Genomic DNA, 18,810 nt, shown 5'->3' with positions numbered 1-18,810 from the left:
AGAGGTCCTTTTCCAAGCACCAAAAGGGTCAGAAGAAGATGTGGTTCCATAAATCGCATCAGTCCCAGTCTGCTCTGGACAACCAGTCCTCTTGTGGCAGAGGAGGACAGGCAGGATGCCGCCCAAGAGGCAGAGGGGGTCCCAGAAATTTTGGGTCCAGAGAACCCTTCTCTGAGAGGCCCACGAAAGAACCCATGAGGGGTTGCCCGACTGCTCCACTCTGGAGGCAGTCGGGGGGCGTCTTTCGAAGCACCTAGCAATGTGGGAGTCCATAACAATAGATTGCTGGGTGCTTCGCATCATATCCAGAGGCTACCAAATTCCCTTTATTGTAACCCCCAAAACCAGAAGCCTCCCCGACGTACCACCCAATCAGAGGGAGGCGGCTGCTACAGAAATTCAGCAGCTTTTACAAAAAAGAGCCATCCGAGCCATCCAACCCATCCCCTCAGATCAGTTCGGATCAGGGTTTTACTCCAGGTTCTTTTTGGTGCCAAAAAAGACGGGGGACTTGAGGTCCGTCCACGACCTCTCTCTCCTGAACCTGGCAGTACCCAAAGAAAAGTTCTGAATGGTCACGCTACAATCTATTCTCCCCCTATTACGGGAGAATGACTGGATGTGCTCGATAGACCTCAAGGATGCGTACTACCACATTCTGGTGGACAGACGCTCCAGGAGGTTCCTCCGCTTCCGGCTGGGAGCCATTCACTTTCAGTTCAGGGCCCTCCCCTTTGGTCTCACCTCAGCCTCCAGGGTGTTCACCAAAGTCTTGGTGGTTATAGCGGCCCACCTGAGGCTTCAGGGAATTCAGGTCTTTCCGTACCTGGACGACTGGCTCCTCATCGCCCCAACAAGGCATCTGCTCTGTTCAGGCAGGTATTATTTCCTCAATCTTGCTCCATGCCTAGGGTTGACTGTCAACATGGCCAAATCCTCTCTGGCTCCTACACAGGTAATAGATTTCATAGAGGCGAGATTGGATTCCAGACTTATGCCTGCCTTCCTGACTCCCGATCGGCTTCAGAACCTGAGGTTGCATGTTCAGGCCATTCTCCGACTTCCTGCTCCACCGGCGGAATTGATCCTGAGGGCTCTAGGGTCCATGGCGGCAGCAATTCCTCTGCTGCCCCTAGCCCGTCTAAATATGAGGGTCCTGCAGTGGACCCTCCAGGTACAATGGTCCCTGTCCCATCCTATTCCCCTAAGCAGGGCTTCCAGAATGTCACTCATGTGGTGGCTCCATTCCCCGAGTCTCCGCACGGGACGACCATTCTCGATGCCTTCCCCCGTCGCCACAGTGACCATGGACGCCTCTCGCCTGGGGTGGGGGGGCACTATTCAGGCAGAACGGTCCAAGGCACGTGAAACGACACAGAGACCTCCTTGCATATGAATGTCCTAGAGATGAGGGCGGTGCTTTTGACGTTGCAGGCACTTCACAGTCTTCTTCCGATTGGGACGATTGCAGTACAAACGGACAACATGTCAGTTGTCTGGTACATCAACAAACAGGGGGGAACCAGGTCTTATCCTCTTTGTCACGAGGCCATGAGAGTGTGGGAATGGGCGATATCCACCAACCGCTTTCTCATTGCAACGCACATTCCGGGACGGTCCAACATCCTAGCAGACAGGCTCAGTCGTTCAATTCTGACCCCGTACGAATGGTCTCTCAATCCTCTAGTAGCGAAACAAATATTTGCCCAGTGGGGGCAACCCTGTTGCGATCTTTTTGCCTCTCCTTCAAATACCAAATGCAACAGTTACTTCGCTCTAATCCTCCCTCAGGGGGAGTCCCCGAGAGACTCTCTAGTACATGCTTGGCCTCCCGGTCTCCTTTACGCTTACCCTCCATTGCCCATGATGTTAAAACTCTTACAGAAAGCCAATCGGCTAGCGAGAAAAATGATCCTCATTGCCCCATTCTGGCCTTGTCAAACATGGTTCCCATACCTGTGGTCTCATCTGATTCATCCACCCTGGATTCTGGATTCCCTTCCGGATCTCATTACTCACCCTCTGGGTCTTCCGACCCCCAGCCTGGTCAACCTCAAGCTGACTGCTTGGTTGCTCCAGTTCCACTCCTGATAAGGACTCCCGGAATCTCGTCACCAGTCAAAGCCATCCTAGTAGCAGCACACAAACCTTCCACCAGAAGGGTCTATCGAAGTAAGTGGAAACGTTTCTCCATTTGGGTGGAGCACTATCACTTAGATCCTTTCACGGCACCTCTTACGTCGGTTTTGGATTTTCTAACTACACTTTTTCATCAAGGGGCTAGCTGCTCTACAGTCAAGGTACAACTAGCAGCGATTTCGCATTATCATGTAGGGCATGAATCGGACCCTCTAATTGCTTCCAAGCTTTGTAAAGCTTTCCTCAAGGGTACCTTCCTCCTCAGACCCCCAGTCAGGGAGGTAGTACCCCCATGGGATTTATCTTTGGTTCTTCAGGCCTTGACAAGCCCCCCCTTTGAGCCGGCGGCTACGGTTGATCTTAAATACCTCTCTTGGAAGACGGCCTTCTTGGTGGCCATTACTTCAGCTAAAAGAGTCTCTGAGCTTCAGGCTCTATGTGTTAAACCCGATTTAGCCTTCCATCAGGATAGAGTTTACCTCAGGATCAATCCGTCCTTTCTGCCTAAGGTATCTTCGGAAGCTAATATTAATCAATCTATTAATCTTCCCGTGTTCTTTCCCAATTACCAGAACAAAGGAGAGTACAAACTGCATTCCTTGGATGTGCACAGACAATTACGTTTTTATATTCATCGAACTGCTGGTCATAGGCAATCTGACCAGTTGTTTGTCTCCTTTGCCAAACAAGTTTAGGCAAGTTAATTTCTAAAGTTACACTGTCACGGTGGATAGCTAGTTGTATCCTCTTGGCGTATCAGAGTTCAGGAAGGCCTGCACCTCAGGGAGTCCGAGCTCATTCTACTAGGGCCGTCGCTACTTCGGTGGCTTTTAAATCTAGGGTTCCCTTAGATGATATTTGTTCCGCAGCCACTTGGGCCTCATCTCATACCTTTATCAGCCATTACAAACTGGATGTTGTCTCCAGAGGTAGGGCGTCCTTTGGCTCTGCAATGCTCCGGAATATTCTTCCATAAAGGCCACCCAGGATTCAAGTAGCTGGGGACTCTGTCCCAAAGGTTGCTGACAAATGAAGTTCTTACTTCAGATTAAGAAGTTATGTACTCACCATAACGTTCCATCTGAGTAGGTATCTTCTTTTGTCTGCAACCATCCCCCCCTCCTTCCCCCTGACCTATAGGATCTGTCTTAGATAAGCCCCTTCTGGGGCACAGTAACAATGGTTATATCTGGCAAACTTGATCTGAGGTCAGTCAGGGTTGGCAGGGGATTATGGGTAAAGGGAGGAGCTAGGAGCTCGGATCTATGCTGTGGTAGAAGTTGCCGGCTCGGATCCGAGATCGGATCCGTATCCCAAAGGATACCGTGAGAGGGGGGTGAAGTTGGCACTGAATCGATCTGCCAGGATATTGGCAATATTATTGGGATCAGTATATTTAATGCCATTCTGTTTTAGCTCAGAGCAGATCTGAGCATTGCCATTTCGATTCTTGACATAGTTATAGAATGCGTTGTTGTTGTCTTTGGAATCTTTGGCAATTTTATTTTCGTAACTAGCTTTGGAGGATTTTATGAGGGATCTCAGTTTCTTACTGAGGCTGGTAAGGAAGTTTTTTGCATCCTGGGATTTTCCTCTTTTCTGCAACAGTTTCTTCCTTTTGTTGTAAAGTTTGTTTATGGCAGGGGACCACCATTCAGCAAGAATATAAAGGACAAAAAAAGGAGAGTAATGCATATTGCTAGAGGTGCTCCTGTAGAATCTCATAGTGATAACAGGAAAGGTCAGTGATAGTAGGTTTGTGGCAGTACAGGGCTATTGGCAGATGAGGAGGATTATGCTGACATGTATTTATATGCCTCCTAAAACTGCTATCATAGAGCTTAAGAGAATTTTAGAGGAAGAAGTGAGTTCATCGGGGATATTATTTATATGTAGGTAATTTAACCTGTTTTGTAGTAGTGAGGTTGGCTCGAGGGGACATAGAAAGGGAAAATAGAACAAAAGAGGGTAGATTTCTGTAGAAATATATGAGAATGTTTTGTATGGAAGATGTGAATTTTGTAGTAGGAATGCAGACAGGATTTACATACTGTTCCCTAGGGTACAGTAACGTGGTTGGACTGGACTGAACTTGTTTTTCACAGGAATATGTGTATTTTAATGAGCGTATTTGACACATATCCAGTAACTGTTTCAGATCATGCACCAATAAAAACTAAGGTAAAGATGCAGAGTAATGAAGTAAAATTGAGATGTTGGCACTTTCCCACTTGTTAAAGAAAGAGGAATTGAAGGAATGGGTTGTGGAAATGATTCAAGAGTTATTAGAGAACATACAGATTTCTTCAGAAGGTATCGCTTGTGAGTGGGGTAAAACAAAAATGGAGTTTCAAAACATTGTAGAAATAAGAGAGAGAGAGATATGGGGAAAAAGTAGTAGAAATATACTTAAGAGGGATTGGCAAAGGTTGAGGTATTGTCAGGTAAAGAGAATCTCAAAGAACAAGGTGCTAAAGAGAAAATTAGGGAGCATTTCAGTAATATAAATGAGTTTAGAAAGATTACTATTAAGCAGCTGTCCTTTCATAGCTAATTCAGAGTACAAAAACGTTTAGAACAATGACTTATGTAACAGAAAGTAGAAAGAATTATCACCAAACTAAGGGAGCCTATAATGAGAAAAATGACCATAGACCTCATATTGGTATTGGAGATATTTCAAAAACTTATGAAGATTTGTATAAAACAAAGGAATGTGGAAATCGCAAAATTACACAAATGGAAATATTTATGGAAGATTAAATTATGCCAAGGTTAGAGGCAGATGAGGCTCAACAATTAATATAGTAAGAGATGAGATAAAAAGAAGATGAATAATCAGTCAGCGTGCAAATGTCCAGGAAAAGATGGTAGTCCTGAAGAAGGCTGGAAGTTGGGAGGGATGGAAATTATAAAGATTTGGAAGATTTTGTTTCAGAATATTTTAAAACAGAGGAAAGTAGCGGCATCTTGGAAGAAGGCTGTGGTGGCTGTATTTAAGAGGGTAAAAACCTCTCAGACCCGGCTTCATGTAGATCCATTTTAATGTTAAACCATGATTGTAACATGCTGTGTCTGTACTAGATTAAACAATGACAAAGATGCTGCAAGAACTGATAGATATCGATCGGTGTGGTTATGCAGAGGTTTGGTAGCAAGAATTCATATGGGGAGGAGTCTTTCCTGACAAATTATACTTGAACAAAGGAGCCAGGCAGAGGTATCCTTTTTGCCTTTTATTTGCTTTGTATTTAGAGACATTGGCAAAGAAAATAATGGACTCATTAATAGAAGGATATAACTGGTGTGATAATCAAAAGTTAGCTTTATCTGTAGATGACATTGTTTTGTACTTAATAAATCCAGAAAAGGACTTTTTGGCATTGTGGAACATTTTGAGACAGCTTTGTCTTTTCAGGATATGAAATAAATAAAGATAAAACAAATATTGTAGCAGTTAACTGTGTATCCTACATGAATCGGTTCAACAATACCCATATTTATGGGATATGATAAGTTGAAGTAAAAATGCTTTGGATAAATGTAAGAATAGTGAAGATGTAAGATTGCCATCATTCCTAAGTTGGTTTATGATATTGATGAAGTTGAGGAGAGCAGTGGTTTAAAACCATGCTGGGTTTTGGAAGAAAAGGTTGTTAGTTGCATAAGTTGTAAGTGGATCCATTTTTCTAGTATTTTAGACAAGAGGGGATAGAATGGCAATAGGTCTGTAGCTGAAGTCTGTTTATGTCCCACCTTTGTGGAGTGGTATTAGACAGGATTTTTTCCAGCTGGATAGGACATGTCTCTCAGATATGGATTGGTTTACCGGTACAGATACAGGGAAATAGCCGCAGTATCAACTGCTATTTTTAGATATTCTGTTAGAAGTTGGTCATCAGCTAAAAAATTTTGGTTTTAGTTTCATTAGAAGTTTTCTTACAGTAGAGGTGGAAGAAGAGGAGAAAAGAATGTGACTGGTTAGTAGAGGCTTGGGGTGAGGGGACAGGTGAATTGTTGTTAATAAGAGATGGTACTGTTTGTACAAAGTATGAGATTAACTGTGATAATATTGAATCAGTGGTGTTAGAAGCAGCAGAAGAGGGTGTGGTGATTTGTCCAGAAAGTGTTAGTTTAATTTATTTGAAACTGGTATAATATGTTTGTTCAACCATTTTAATGTAATGTAGATTTCTGAGATGCCTACATTTATGAAATATAATGTATTTTGTGTTCTGCTTTAATGCCAGCCTTTCCAGGATTTGTCTCTTTGAAGCATGATTTTCTAAGTTTCTTTATTTAGCCATGGCTCAGAGTTTGATTTGACCATTTTTATTCATGTAGGAGCAAGGCTTTTGAGAAACTTTATAAAAGTTTTCAAGCTTAGAACATTCTTTTCTTCAGAAAGCAAACATTTTACTGCTGTTGTTGAACCATTAGTATGGAAACACAAATGTCAGACATATTTTCTTTCACTTACTGAAAGCAGAAACCAAGGAGCTTGGGTGTGATGTAACTGATTTAGACTGTGTAATTTAATGGTCACATGAATGGACAATGACCAGTTAGGTTAGTGGTCCTTAGAGTGTAAGGACCTGGAGGAATGTCTCAGCCACTGTCTGCCACAGAGCAGGGGGAGTTATCTGACCACATTCTTCAAGCTTGCTTACCATTGCACAATAAAAATAACTCCAGTAGGCTGCTGCTCACAGGTACAGATTTTGCATAGGGCCATTTCTCAGTGGAGTGATGTACAGCAGAGCTCCTGCTGTTTAAGTGACAGAGGACACAATTTGATGTCCACGGACTTTGAAAGGAATGAAAGAAAAATAACTACAGTACAAAATATTTATAGAGAGGTAATAATGCTTAGGAGGCAAGCTTATTTCTGGAGCTGGAGATATAAACACAGTGAGGCAGAGTAAGAGAAGCTTGGCTATTCATGCAGAATAATGTCCAGGGGAAGATATGAGGTTAAAGACAAGGCAGGAATTGATAATTTTTTGTAACATGGGAGTGAATAATTGTTGAAAAGAAAATGTGTATAATGCATAAAAGTAATGAAAAATGTAAACATGATTTTTTTTGTATTAGTGAATGCATATGTATGTCATTGTTTAAAATCCAACTAAAAAAATCCTTGCTAGTAGCTGCCGAGTGTTTTTTTAAGTTGGATTTGTTTATTGTTTAGCCACTGTCAGGTCCTATGATCATTTGTTATTATCATTGTTTAAAATCTGAGAGTTTAATGAAGATGTTAAAAAGCACAGTGACAAGGTAATTATAGTCTTGTAGTAAATTTTCTCCACATTAGTCTTCCAGCTCTGAGCTCAGTGTTTATTACACTGTTGGTACTGAAATGCTTCTCACTCATAAGCATCTGAACAGTGATGTTAAATTATTAAGCAGTATTGTGATATCTGAATAAATAAGAGGGAAATAATTCATAATGTCCATCATAGGGATCCATTTTGCAGTCATATTCCTTACTCCACAACCACAGTCCCTTCTCCTTTGAATACTGCATAATTTATGGAAAGAAACCTTTGCTCATTAGCATGAACATTTTAAAAGGTCTAGCATGCACTGGTGGAGTGGAGTAATGAAGCTGTGACTACAGCCCAAGCAGTCCGAGTTCACACTCAGGCAGTTGAAAGTGTAGGCAAGCAGGATAGGCATGCTCGCCCTAGGGAGATGGATGGTGGTCACAGTTGGCTCATGCAGCTGCTCTGATGGCATAGCCTTCTTTGCAGGTCATAAGCTTGGGTATGTCAAGACATGGGATGTTGGTGCAGTGAGGATGTGAACATGGCTGCCCAAACTGGTGATAGTAACCCATGTTAGCACATCTGGAGAAGCATGCATGCATGGAGAGAGAGAGAGAGAGAGAGAGAAAGAAAGAAAGAAAGAGAGTGAGAGGGATAGACCGTTTATACAGTGACGGAGGTGCTCACATCACCACGAGAGCAGGGTTTAATCCATACATTACCCCCCCCCCCATAGCCAGGATGCCAGAGAGGGCACCAAACATTCCTGACCAAAGGAATTTCGAAGTTTTAAAACTTCGATAATCTGATAGGGAGCCATATGTACGTACATACATACATACATACATATATGCATACACACACACACACACACACACACACACACACACACACAGATTTTGAACATGTAATGATAATTAATTTAGAAATTAATGGAAAAGATAATGACAATATAAATTTATACAGAGGCAGTAGTTAGAGGTGGAGTAATTGTCATTATTGTCAACAGTTATCCATGAAGCATTTACATGCAGACTCATATAGATGTTCAGATAGGGCAATTTTGAAATCAGCAAGGGAATAAACAACACTTAAGTCGGGGGAGATATAGAGAAGGCCTTTTCCTCCATCACTGTTTCAAACAGTGGTCTGTAAAGGGAGAGAGATGTGGTCAGGTTGGGAATTTCTTAGTGAGTAGCTTGGTTCTCTGATGGGGGGAGGAGTCTTTTCAGTGTTTGTGTGTGTGTGTGTGGGGGGGGGGGGGCAATACCCTTCTTTTAAATATTAGGAAGTCCAGTAAGTAAGTATCTCTTTCTGTTACAGGTAACCAGTTTATCTTCTGCAGAAGACACTGCATCTGGTAGGTGGAACAGATGGTTAAGGAAGTGTAGCCCCTGTGGTAAAGGGTTTTATTCTCTCAGCTCTCATTTGCCGACCGTGTAATTTTGAGCTAGTGAATTAATCAGGCAGTGCTTCATGTAAAGTGGGAATTGGGACTAGTCTCCTCCCTGGTCCCTTGGACTGCAAGCCTTTATATTACCTGTAAAGAAGACAGTGGTGAGTCTGGGATTCAGCAAGCAGGGCAAATCTACAGATTTTATATTCTGTAGTCTGTAATCTTTTAATGTTTAAATCTTAGCTAAATTAATTTGTGTACATTTGCCATTGCATTATTTCTTTAGCGAGAAAGGCCACTTTGCCACATAGTTTCTTGTTAGCATATTGACATTCATAAATATGATATGCTGTTTTATATCATGTGAAGTAGGGGAGTCTGGAGAGTTTTGATGATCATGGGGTCTGTGATGCTTCTTTTATGTAATTAGTGTTTTTTTTTTTTGTGCAATGTTTTGCAGACATGAAGAAACTGGCTGAGAAAGAAGACTGGGTTGTTGATAATGAAGGCATCACTTCTTTGGTGAGTGCGATATATATGATGCATTTTCTTGCCAAAATGTTTAGACAGTACTGTAGATAAAAGGCATCTATGCAGTATACTGCTAAGTTATGACAACCACCTTAGTGTACCGTACTGTTAGAATTTGGGACTGAAGGACATCACTTTTATTTTTAGCTTGATGATGGGAATGCTTATGTGAAGGGAAGAAGCCTTCCAACGTAATATATAAATGTATTGTGTAACTGACAGTGTTATGTAGTTAACTCAAGTAACAGAAATATGTATTCATGTGTGTATAATTCACTTGTGTCTGCAGACATACAGTGTTTCTGATCTTTATAAATTGTGCTTAAAAATGATTTGGTACATGATTTTTCAGGGGAATAAGTCAGAGTAATTTGTTTTGATGTGATGGAGTCTGCTTTTTTGATTGTTTGTAGTCTATGTGGAGTTTGCATGCTCTCCTTGGGTCTGCTTGGACTTTTACTAGGTGTTCTTATTTTCTCCTACTTCCCAAAGACATGGCAGTGATGAAGTAACATTCATCAAATTGTCCTTACGTGTTTGTGAATGAGTGACACTGTGCTTTCTGCTACAGATCTGTGCCCTGCCCAGAATGAGCTTTACTGCTTTGTGCCTACTAGCTGTTGAGATCAGCTGCATCATTTCAACTGACTTGTAAAGGATGCGTAGGTTATTAGAGAATGTATAAATATATTTTAAGAAAAGATGTTATCTGTCCTTTGCTGCCTATACTAATTATGTGTGACAATACTTGGCAGTGTGAGCACTGACTCTATATGATTGTCACTGTTGATGTGACACCCCAAACCCCCATGTGTAAAAATGGGGAAAAAGGGTGTTTATGGCTGGATGAACTGGTAAGTACACAATGTTTTTATAATGTGCATTCCTGTGAGACGCAGCTTGTTCATGTGCTACTCTAAGCTGGGGCATAGACTGACCTGCGCTGTGTGGTTTATGAAGAATTATATCTGCTGGTCGAGATGTTGATTCTTTCATACCTGAAATGCTTTTTTTTAGGTTATCACTTAAAATGGAGCCAAACATGCATTAATAGAAAACAAAACAAACAATATTAACATTTTTCCTGTTTACATATGTTATATATCATGTTTTCTTTGGTTATAACTATCATCAGTCCAACATTACTTCAATTGTTCAATTCCTGCCTTCCCTTAAACCTCACTCCGCCTCCCGAAAAATGTTCTACATGTATGCCCAGTTTCCATTTATCTCTTTGTAATTTGCTCAGAACCTTTTTCTAAGAATCCCTCTTTCAGTTCTTTTATCTCTTTTTACAATATTCAGTACTTCAAATTCAGTTGGTTTAGACTTTTAGTAATTGCTTTTTTGCTAGCCAACAAAATTTAATAAAGCCGTAACTAAGTCTGGGCAATTCAGATGCTGTGTCATGGCTCAAAATAATCATTTCCTTAGTGGCACCCATTTGCTCACCCAGTGTTTCTGATAGAGTACTTTGTAGTGATTTTTTTTTAGAAATCTACCAGCTCATTGCACTGTTTCCTCCCTATCACACCACCACCATTTACTGTATACCTCAGTAAAAATTTTTTGAAGTCTGCTTGGGGTTTAAAAATACCTGTGCAAACACAAGCAAAAATCCTAAGCCTTCTGGACATTGTTGCATACTTTGGAGCCATACGTATGTCCTCCCTTTGTTCCCTTGTAAACTGCTTTTCCAGTCACTCTTCCCAATCTTTTCTGATCTCCACTGATTGATTTTTTATAGTTATCAATCATGCAATATTTTATATACTCCACCAATTATCTTTTAACAGCAGATTTTGTTCTTGATCCAACTGAACACTCTACCAGAGCCACTCTTTAACGTAGGACCCCCATATCCCTTAACTTTTTCTGTACTCATTGATATCAGTCCCTAGCAGGGAAGGCAATCTCTAGCCTCCTGTCCAAATGTCTTCTTAGCCTCATCCTACTCTCTTACCTTTCCCTCTCTGGTTATTTCCTCCCAGTACATTGGTGCCTTTGCCAGTTTTCTCCAATAAATTCCAGGCAGACCCATTTTGCCTGTTTTCTGTTCTCCTACTTGTGGTCATCTCTGTTGGTAAAATCTAATTTTTCATTCCCATGTTGACTTAGTTAATAGAATATTTTCTGCTACTTTATGAAAATAATGGTCTGTATGGTTATTATTCTCCTTCAGGATCTGCAAGAAAATCCCACTGTATCTTTCTGTTTCTTGAACTTTCCCCTGCTTCATCACCCCTTTCCATTTTGAATTATAACTGTCTGCTTGTGTTACTTATATGAGCCTTAAGTTTGTAGCTCCATACCTGAAATGCTTTGTTAATTTTTCTGGTACTGTGACTCAGAGATGGTTAGCGCTTCCATGAGGGCATTCAGTCCATTTTATCTGTCTGTAACAATAAGTTTTAAATATATTGTTAATTTCAAGCATTATTCATTTAAGTCAACAATGTAAGTTCTGAACATTGTATAAAAGTTTGCAGTAGTTCAAAAATATGACCTGTAAGACTAATTTTAATTTCCAAGCAGCCTACACATTTAAATGTCATGATAACTGTGTTTAAAATAATGGCCTCAAGATGCATATACATCGGTAAGGGTATTGGTTAAATGTAGTGAACCGACCTGATGTTTTTTTTTTAAATAATTAAAAAAAAAAAATATATATATATATATATATATATATATATAAATAATATGTGTATATACAAATATATATATAAATATATATATATATATATATATATATATATATATATATATATATATATCAAGTAGTTGGATTCTGGTTGTCACAGTGGTCTGTTGACTGATATTGCTGACTAACAGTGCTGGGTTCACCAGTTTGGTTCTTAGCTGGGGTGCCTTTTATTTGTAGTTTGCACATCCTTCATATGTCTGCATGGGTTTTCACTTTGTGGTTGTTTCCACCTACATCCGTAATATGTCCTGTAGGTGAATTGGCAATCCTCTGACTTGACATAAGAATGTCTGTGTTTGTGTGTGTTTGTGTTTGTGTGTGTGTGTGTGTGTGTGTGTGTGTGTGTGTGTGTGTGTGTGTGTGTGTGTGTGTGTGTCACTGTCTTTCAGTATTCAGATTAGTTCCTATGCTTTGTGCTCAATTGAATGCTAATATAGGCTTTGGCTCTTTGCCATTCCTAAATGAGATTTATCTGATAATCGGAGAATGAACAAGTGAAACATCTTGGGTACTTATTTGGGGAAGGTAACTTCATATCTTGGCAGCTGTATTCAGTAATATAGTGTACCTTCCTCATTTTGAAAGTTGCAAATGTGAAATGGTGCAGCCTTACTTTAGCTTATCTACTATTATAACCTCAATGAATCATTTTTAAGTAGAATGAAAATAACTGTTGCCATCTCTTTAGTAATTTAGCTGAGCTAAAAAAGCATTGCAACTGCGTATGACATCAATGCAGACACCATTGGATATATTCTTTTGATATTTGTTGTCGTTGTTTATCAACAAACTGTGTTCGTTTATATTTGCTCACTTTTTTGTGACTTCGCAACCTTCATATCATTCTAGCGCAGTGTCAGAGGTTATGAATTTGCCATAGTACAGTGGGAAGTATTTTGCCTTCCATTAAAGTATGATGCATTCCAACTGAGTGGTAAAGCGTAAGTGGTTCATAGGTTTATGATGTAATTCTTTCCCACAAATGAGTTAAGTAATCATACTGAAACAGATCAGTATAGCTGGCGAGCACTTTTTTTTTTTTTTTTTTATATAACAGGTGCCATTTTAACACAGTGCAGCAAAACAAATTAAGTCATTTTATTTTACTTATTTCAAAAAGGCCTGCAGAACAATTCAAGAAATGTTTAATTTTACATACCTCACATCTATAATCTTATCATGCCATGTCTACAGATCATAGTATCATCTAGTATGTCTCATTTCTGTCTTGTCTACACTGTCTACAAATGCACTAGTGAAATGTGCTGTGAAGAAATCTGTGTGTATGTGCACTATATCATTAAAGTATTCCTGCTGAGTCATCAGTACAGAGTGATAAACAAGGTAAATAGTTCATTAAATAGAACAATGTCATTTTAAAAAGGTCAAGAAGATTGTTTTATAAAAGTTCATTAAATACAATGATATTTTAAAAAGGTAAGAACATTGTTTTTAAAATAATACCCTTGTATAATAGCACTGCAGCATACCAGGGTTTGGAGTAAATTATAATTTTATACATGCTATAGGAAGAGGTTCTAATTTTGTCTCTTGGTCTGTGCTTTGGTGAATAAAGTATGAATTCCCCACTCCCTGCCATATGGTGTACTAGTTAACTAGATTTCCCTTTAGGGTGCACATTTTTTATTTTCATGGCTATATATTAACATTTTGTGTGTTGTCTCATAATTTCAGGCAGTACCGGCATTCAGGCAATGATGCCACCTAGAAAAATAAACTCTTTTTCCAGTTATAAATATAAGCCCTGTCCTCTACCCACTAATCTAATGTTAACTTAAAAATTTAGGTTGTCAGTCATTCTCACTTCCTAAGGAAGTATGTTCCTTAGTCTTGGTATAGATTGCGATATGTATTTGTTTTCTTGTGGAATTGTTTGCAACATGAAACATATCACATATTTGTATATCTAAGCCAAGCATAGTTCTATAAATTTCATCATTGAAGGATCAATAAGCCAAACCGTGCTTACCCCGGAATAAGTGATAACTAATGCTAAAAAGTGCCATTCTCTTTCAGTTGATTGACCAAGTAAGGTTGTACACACAAAACTAGCCCTGCTTGCCACAAATCTTTTTTTATACAGTCGATATGGTCCATGAAGGTACAACTTATCATTAATCATAACTCCAAGATCATTCAGGAAGCTTAACTTTTGAAGTTTTTTTTTATAGTATATTATCCAATTTAATCTGTAAACTGTCTGCTTTTACGAAACAACACTTAATTGCAAACTTTATCTTTAGCCCATTTACTAACTTCTAATAAACAGTTCTGTGTAGTAGATAAGTCTTCTCCAGTTTTACAGTCCTCTGCATATTTCAATGTCCATCTGATGCTAGATTTTGGAAAAGCAGCAAGCCATAAGTAATATTAAACCGTCCTTTCAGATCATTATGGAACTCCAGCATGTATAAACTTTCTCTTCCAGTAAGTACATAGTACTGTTATTCTCTTTGAACCATTGACTAACCATAATTTAACCTATTGTATTATGCATGGATTTATAGTATTTTCATTGTAGCTTTCAAAATTCCTAGGTGTCTACTTGTGTCAAATCCTTTTGCAATGCACAGATAAATGACCAGGACTAAAGTCCCTCTTTATGACCATACTCACTGTATCATAAAGTTCCAGCAAGTTGGCCAGAGTTGAACATTCCATAAAAATCCATCTTGTAATATCCATAATTAGAGTGTTTGATTTGGATTTGATCTGTAAATTTGGTAATCACTTCTCATAACATTTACCAAATATCCATATTAAACTAGTAGGCCTGTAATCTGGAACCTCCCGTCTTACGCCTTTTTTGTGTATGGGGACAACCACGGATTGTTTTCATTGCCTTGGTTCATTTCCCTTGATGAGTAATAAAGTGAACTTTTTTTTGTAATGCATGTGCTAATTCTCCTTTCAGTGAATCTGTCAGTAATCCTTAAATGTTTTTTGGACCCATGCTGTAAGGTAATTTATGACTACTTAGGGCCAATTGGATAGTTTCTACATCTATAAGTAGGCATGATGTGCTGTCTAGATTCATACCTGATGTTCCAGTAGCATTTGTTGTGTATCCAAAATTAATTGATGCCTACAAAGTAGTGATTTAAAGCATTTGACATTTTATAGGTTGATATAACCAGACCATATTAACCTCTATTGGGCCTACTGAATGCTGATATGATAGTTTTGAATTTATATATTTATAGTGCACCTTTTTGTCATCAATACTTAAAACAATGCTTTTATCAAATTTCAGATTTTACCTTTTTAGTTTTTGATATCCATTTTAACTTCTTTGTAATAGCATTTCATCTTATTTGATTTGTATTGTTAGAAATGTCTTATAAAGTGTGTACTTATATTTTCTTATACTGTAATAAAGCGTGTACTTATATTTTCTTATGCTGTAATACCCTTAACTTCTTATTTCATGAGCATGGAATTTTATTATTTTTGCAATTTTTATGACAGTGGTGCTCTCTAAAGTCTTGGCAGACGAGAGTTTTTAAATAATTCCACAATACCTCGAAGAATCACGTGTATATATTGACTGCTGTTCTTTCTGACACGTTCCTCCTTTATCATTTCAAAATCAACTTTTGACTTTTACAGTAATATGTCATTAGTTGTCAGCAAAGGAGGAAACACACAGAGGGAGCTTATTACCCCTCAATCCATTTAGTTTTGCAACAGTAACTGCACTCCCACATTTCTTCACTAACAAACACTTAAGTAAAGTAACAAACTTTCTTCACAAGTAGTAACAGTGACAGCTCTGTCAAACATCACACATACAGTTCTTTCCTTACTTGGAACATATCAACTTTATCTATCCTTATAACATGACAACTTCTCAAATACCATCACTTTTAAACTTTTACCAGCCTCCATCAAAAATCTTCTCAAACTAAAACCAGCTACTTTAGCCTTAGACCATGTACTTGATGAATATATTAAAATTAGTGCAGGTGCACTACCTTACCCAGTCTCTATTTGATTAACTGCACCATCAAAGAAAGTCCCATCCCCAGTCTCTTGGGGGAAAAAAAATCATCATACCCCTACATAAAGGAAGAAAAAAGGAAAATCTACAGCTTTCTCCAGCTACGAATTTATAGCAGTGTTATCCCGTCTATCTAAAGTTCTAGAAAAGTGCACATACTCTCAACTCCGACATACACCTCACTGAGAAGTCTCTTCTCCAAGTTTGAACATCATTTCCTCCCGTACCACAGTACAGCAGCAACCCTCCTTAGCATTACTAATAACATTAGACATACACAAATGTAGGCTATAGTGTCATCCCTTTACCTCAACTTATGCAGTACATTTGACACTGTTTCCTATGAGAAACTCACTTAACTCTCTGGTCTTGGCCTTATTCACTCCTCTCTCTCTCCTGGTTCCATAGCAGTTATCCAATCGACAGCTAGCTATAAAGTGAAAACAAGATCTCGCTCCATTCCTCCCTGTCTCTGTAGGAGTCACTCAACACTCTGTCTTAGGCCCTATGCTTTTTAACATCTTTGCAAGTAATCTTTGTACTGCAACTAAACATGACAGCATAGTACTATATGCAGATGCCTCACAATTCTGTTCAGCTCCATCTCTTAGAACTAGTTACTAAAGAATTCTTAACATTCATTGACTCATGGCTGTCATTTGCTAACTTGTTAAATCCAAAGAAAAACAAAGTAATACTTAGTCTATAAAAACATACCTCTCTGCCAAAAAGCCGTTTTACATCTTATTAGCAAACAAAGCCACTATGTAGAAGTAGTACCCATACTAAAATACTGAGTCAATATGAAACTTGATGCATGCAATAATAAGACAGCTAAATTCACTGTCTACCGCCTTGACAGAATACATCACTGTTTTGCTGTAAAGCAACTTTACTGGAATAAACGATCACCAAGCTCTTTACAGCCCATAACCTCCTCTATAAGCCTGAAAATTGCCCATCTTTATTTAATATCCTGTAATATTATTCACCAACTACAGATTTGCATATAAACAAAACAATTTTTAAAGGTGTACAGTTTGTCTATGTATTTTTAGCTGGTATGGAGGGGCATGCCAATGCTTTGAGAAATAATTAGAGTAAAATGGGTCTCCTGCAGCACTGTTTGACTTGGCAGTGATTAACAGAGATTTTGCTTGCAAGTTGCAGCTAATTCACCAGTGACAACTCCAGCATTGCTGTACTGAATATGCTGCTTACATTTATGTATTACATTATTACATTGTAGAAATTCTATTCACATTCATTAAAAATGGTGCATTTTATTTATTTGGGTTAAAAAAGGGTGGTTATCAAAGGAAAGCCAGAACGGATCAAATTCGGTTTAGTAAAGTTCTTTGTTTTACTTAGTGCAATGATATTTTTTGTATATCCTAAACACATTTGCTTCAAGGAACTTCTTGGTGGGCATACTTGGTGGGCATAGGATGAATCTTGCTGACGGTAGTAAATGACAGTGATGTCATCTTCATTCTCACTGTAAGTGATAATCCAATACAGTGTTGTAATCCATTTAGGCAGTTGCCCACGTTTTACATAAGATGTTGTGGATTAACCAGCTGAAAACCTTGGTGTCAGTTTGACATTGCTTGCTGATGTGTGTGTGTGTGTATATATGTATGAATGTGTGTGTGTGTGTGTGTACACTTAAAGTTTAGAGATTTGAAATTGAAGGTCTCTGTCCTTAAGGCTGACTTTGAGTTAGTGTTGTGTTAACAAAGAAATTCTTCTGCTTTGACTGTACCATTTAATGTGATAAACAAGGACTTCTGTTTACAAAACAGGGCCAAGACCCTTAAATCAGATTGAGGATCCAGGTTTTATTTGAAATACCTAAAAATTTTAAGGGAGGAGTAGAGTTAAATATGCAATACTGATTGGCTTAGTAAGACATCTGAAGGGGGCTGTAGGAAAAGCTACAGTACACAAAGGCCTAGAGGGTTCCTAACTGAGGTGCCATTAAGGACTTTTGTAGGGCGATATTTGCAGACTGGTAATGCTGAAGGAGGAAGACTTAACTTTGAAGCTTGCTGTGTAAAACATAGATGTCTTTGAGGCTGGATAGCACATTTTACTGTTCCCTGCTTTAGTGTTTGCAAGTTGACAAAGTTGAGAAGACTTCTTTTCTCTAATAAGGCTGAGGGCATTAGAGAGCAGGAATGCTTTTATTCCTTAATTCTCCCCAGCAATGTTTTGGTCTGTATCGGAGCTCATTCAGAAATTGTCAGGAAATGTGGTGATGACTATGACTGTTTTATTTATTTATATGTTCCACCTGCATATAGTTATTTATTTATTGATTGATTGATTTATTTAGTTTTGATTGATTGATTTAGTTAGTTATTTAGTTTGATTATTGGAAATGTCTGGACTAGGTAGAGCCAGTTTACAATACAGACCAGGGAGATAAGCTGAAAAGTAAGTAGAATGTCAACTGATTTAAAAAACATGAAAATACATCCATAATCAGCAAGTGGCATTGGCAGAAGTTAGGTACAGTCATCACAACTTTTGAAAACAAGGGTAAACCTCAGAAATGGAAAAATAGCTGAGCTGGAATTGGCAGGAGTACTTGTGAATCAAATTGCAGTTTTTACTTGCAGTGGTATAAACAAACAGCTAGTAATGTATGAAGCAGTGGTAAGCTGAACGATAGATTGCATTAATTGGTTTTAATATTTTTTTGTCTTTACCAGTGTCCTACGGATTGTGCGAGAAAAACAGGATT

At 38.8% G+C, this 18,810-nt stretch overlaps 1 protein-coding gene across 2 annotated transcripts in view; it reads left to right on the top strand.

The window, feature by feature from the left end:
• EXOC2 (exocyst complex component 2) overlaps positions 1-18,810 on the top strand; it is a 2,261,550-nt gene that overhangs the window by 1,337,317 nt on the left and 905,423 nt on the right. For both annotated transcript variants that reach the window (XM_044065154.1, XM_044065156.1), the window contains exon 17: positions 9,263-9,324. In XM_044065154.1, coding sequence (XP_043921089.1) covers positions 9,263-9,324 — 62 coding nt within the window. The remainder of the gene's footprint in view (positions 1-9,262; positions 9,325-18,810) is intronic.

The sequence above is a fragment of the Protopterus annectens genome, chromosome 3.part0, assembly GCF_019279795.1.
Source record: "Protopterus annectens isolate FY-2018-M chromosome 3.part0, PAN1.0, whole genome shotgun sequence".
NCBI classification, from domain to species: Eukaryota; Metazoa; Chordata; order Ceratodontiformes; family Protopteridae; genus Protopterus; species Protopterus annectens.
Note: the sequence above shows the minus strand (reverse complement) of the source record. Positions and strands in the feature narration are given on the sequence as shown.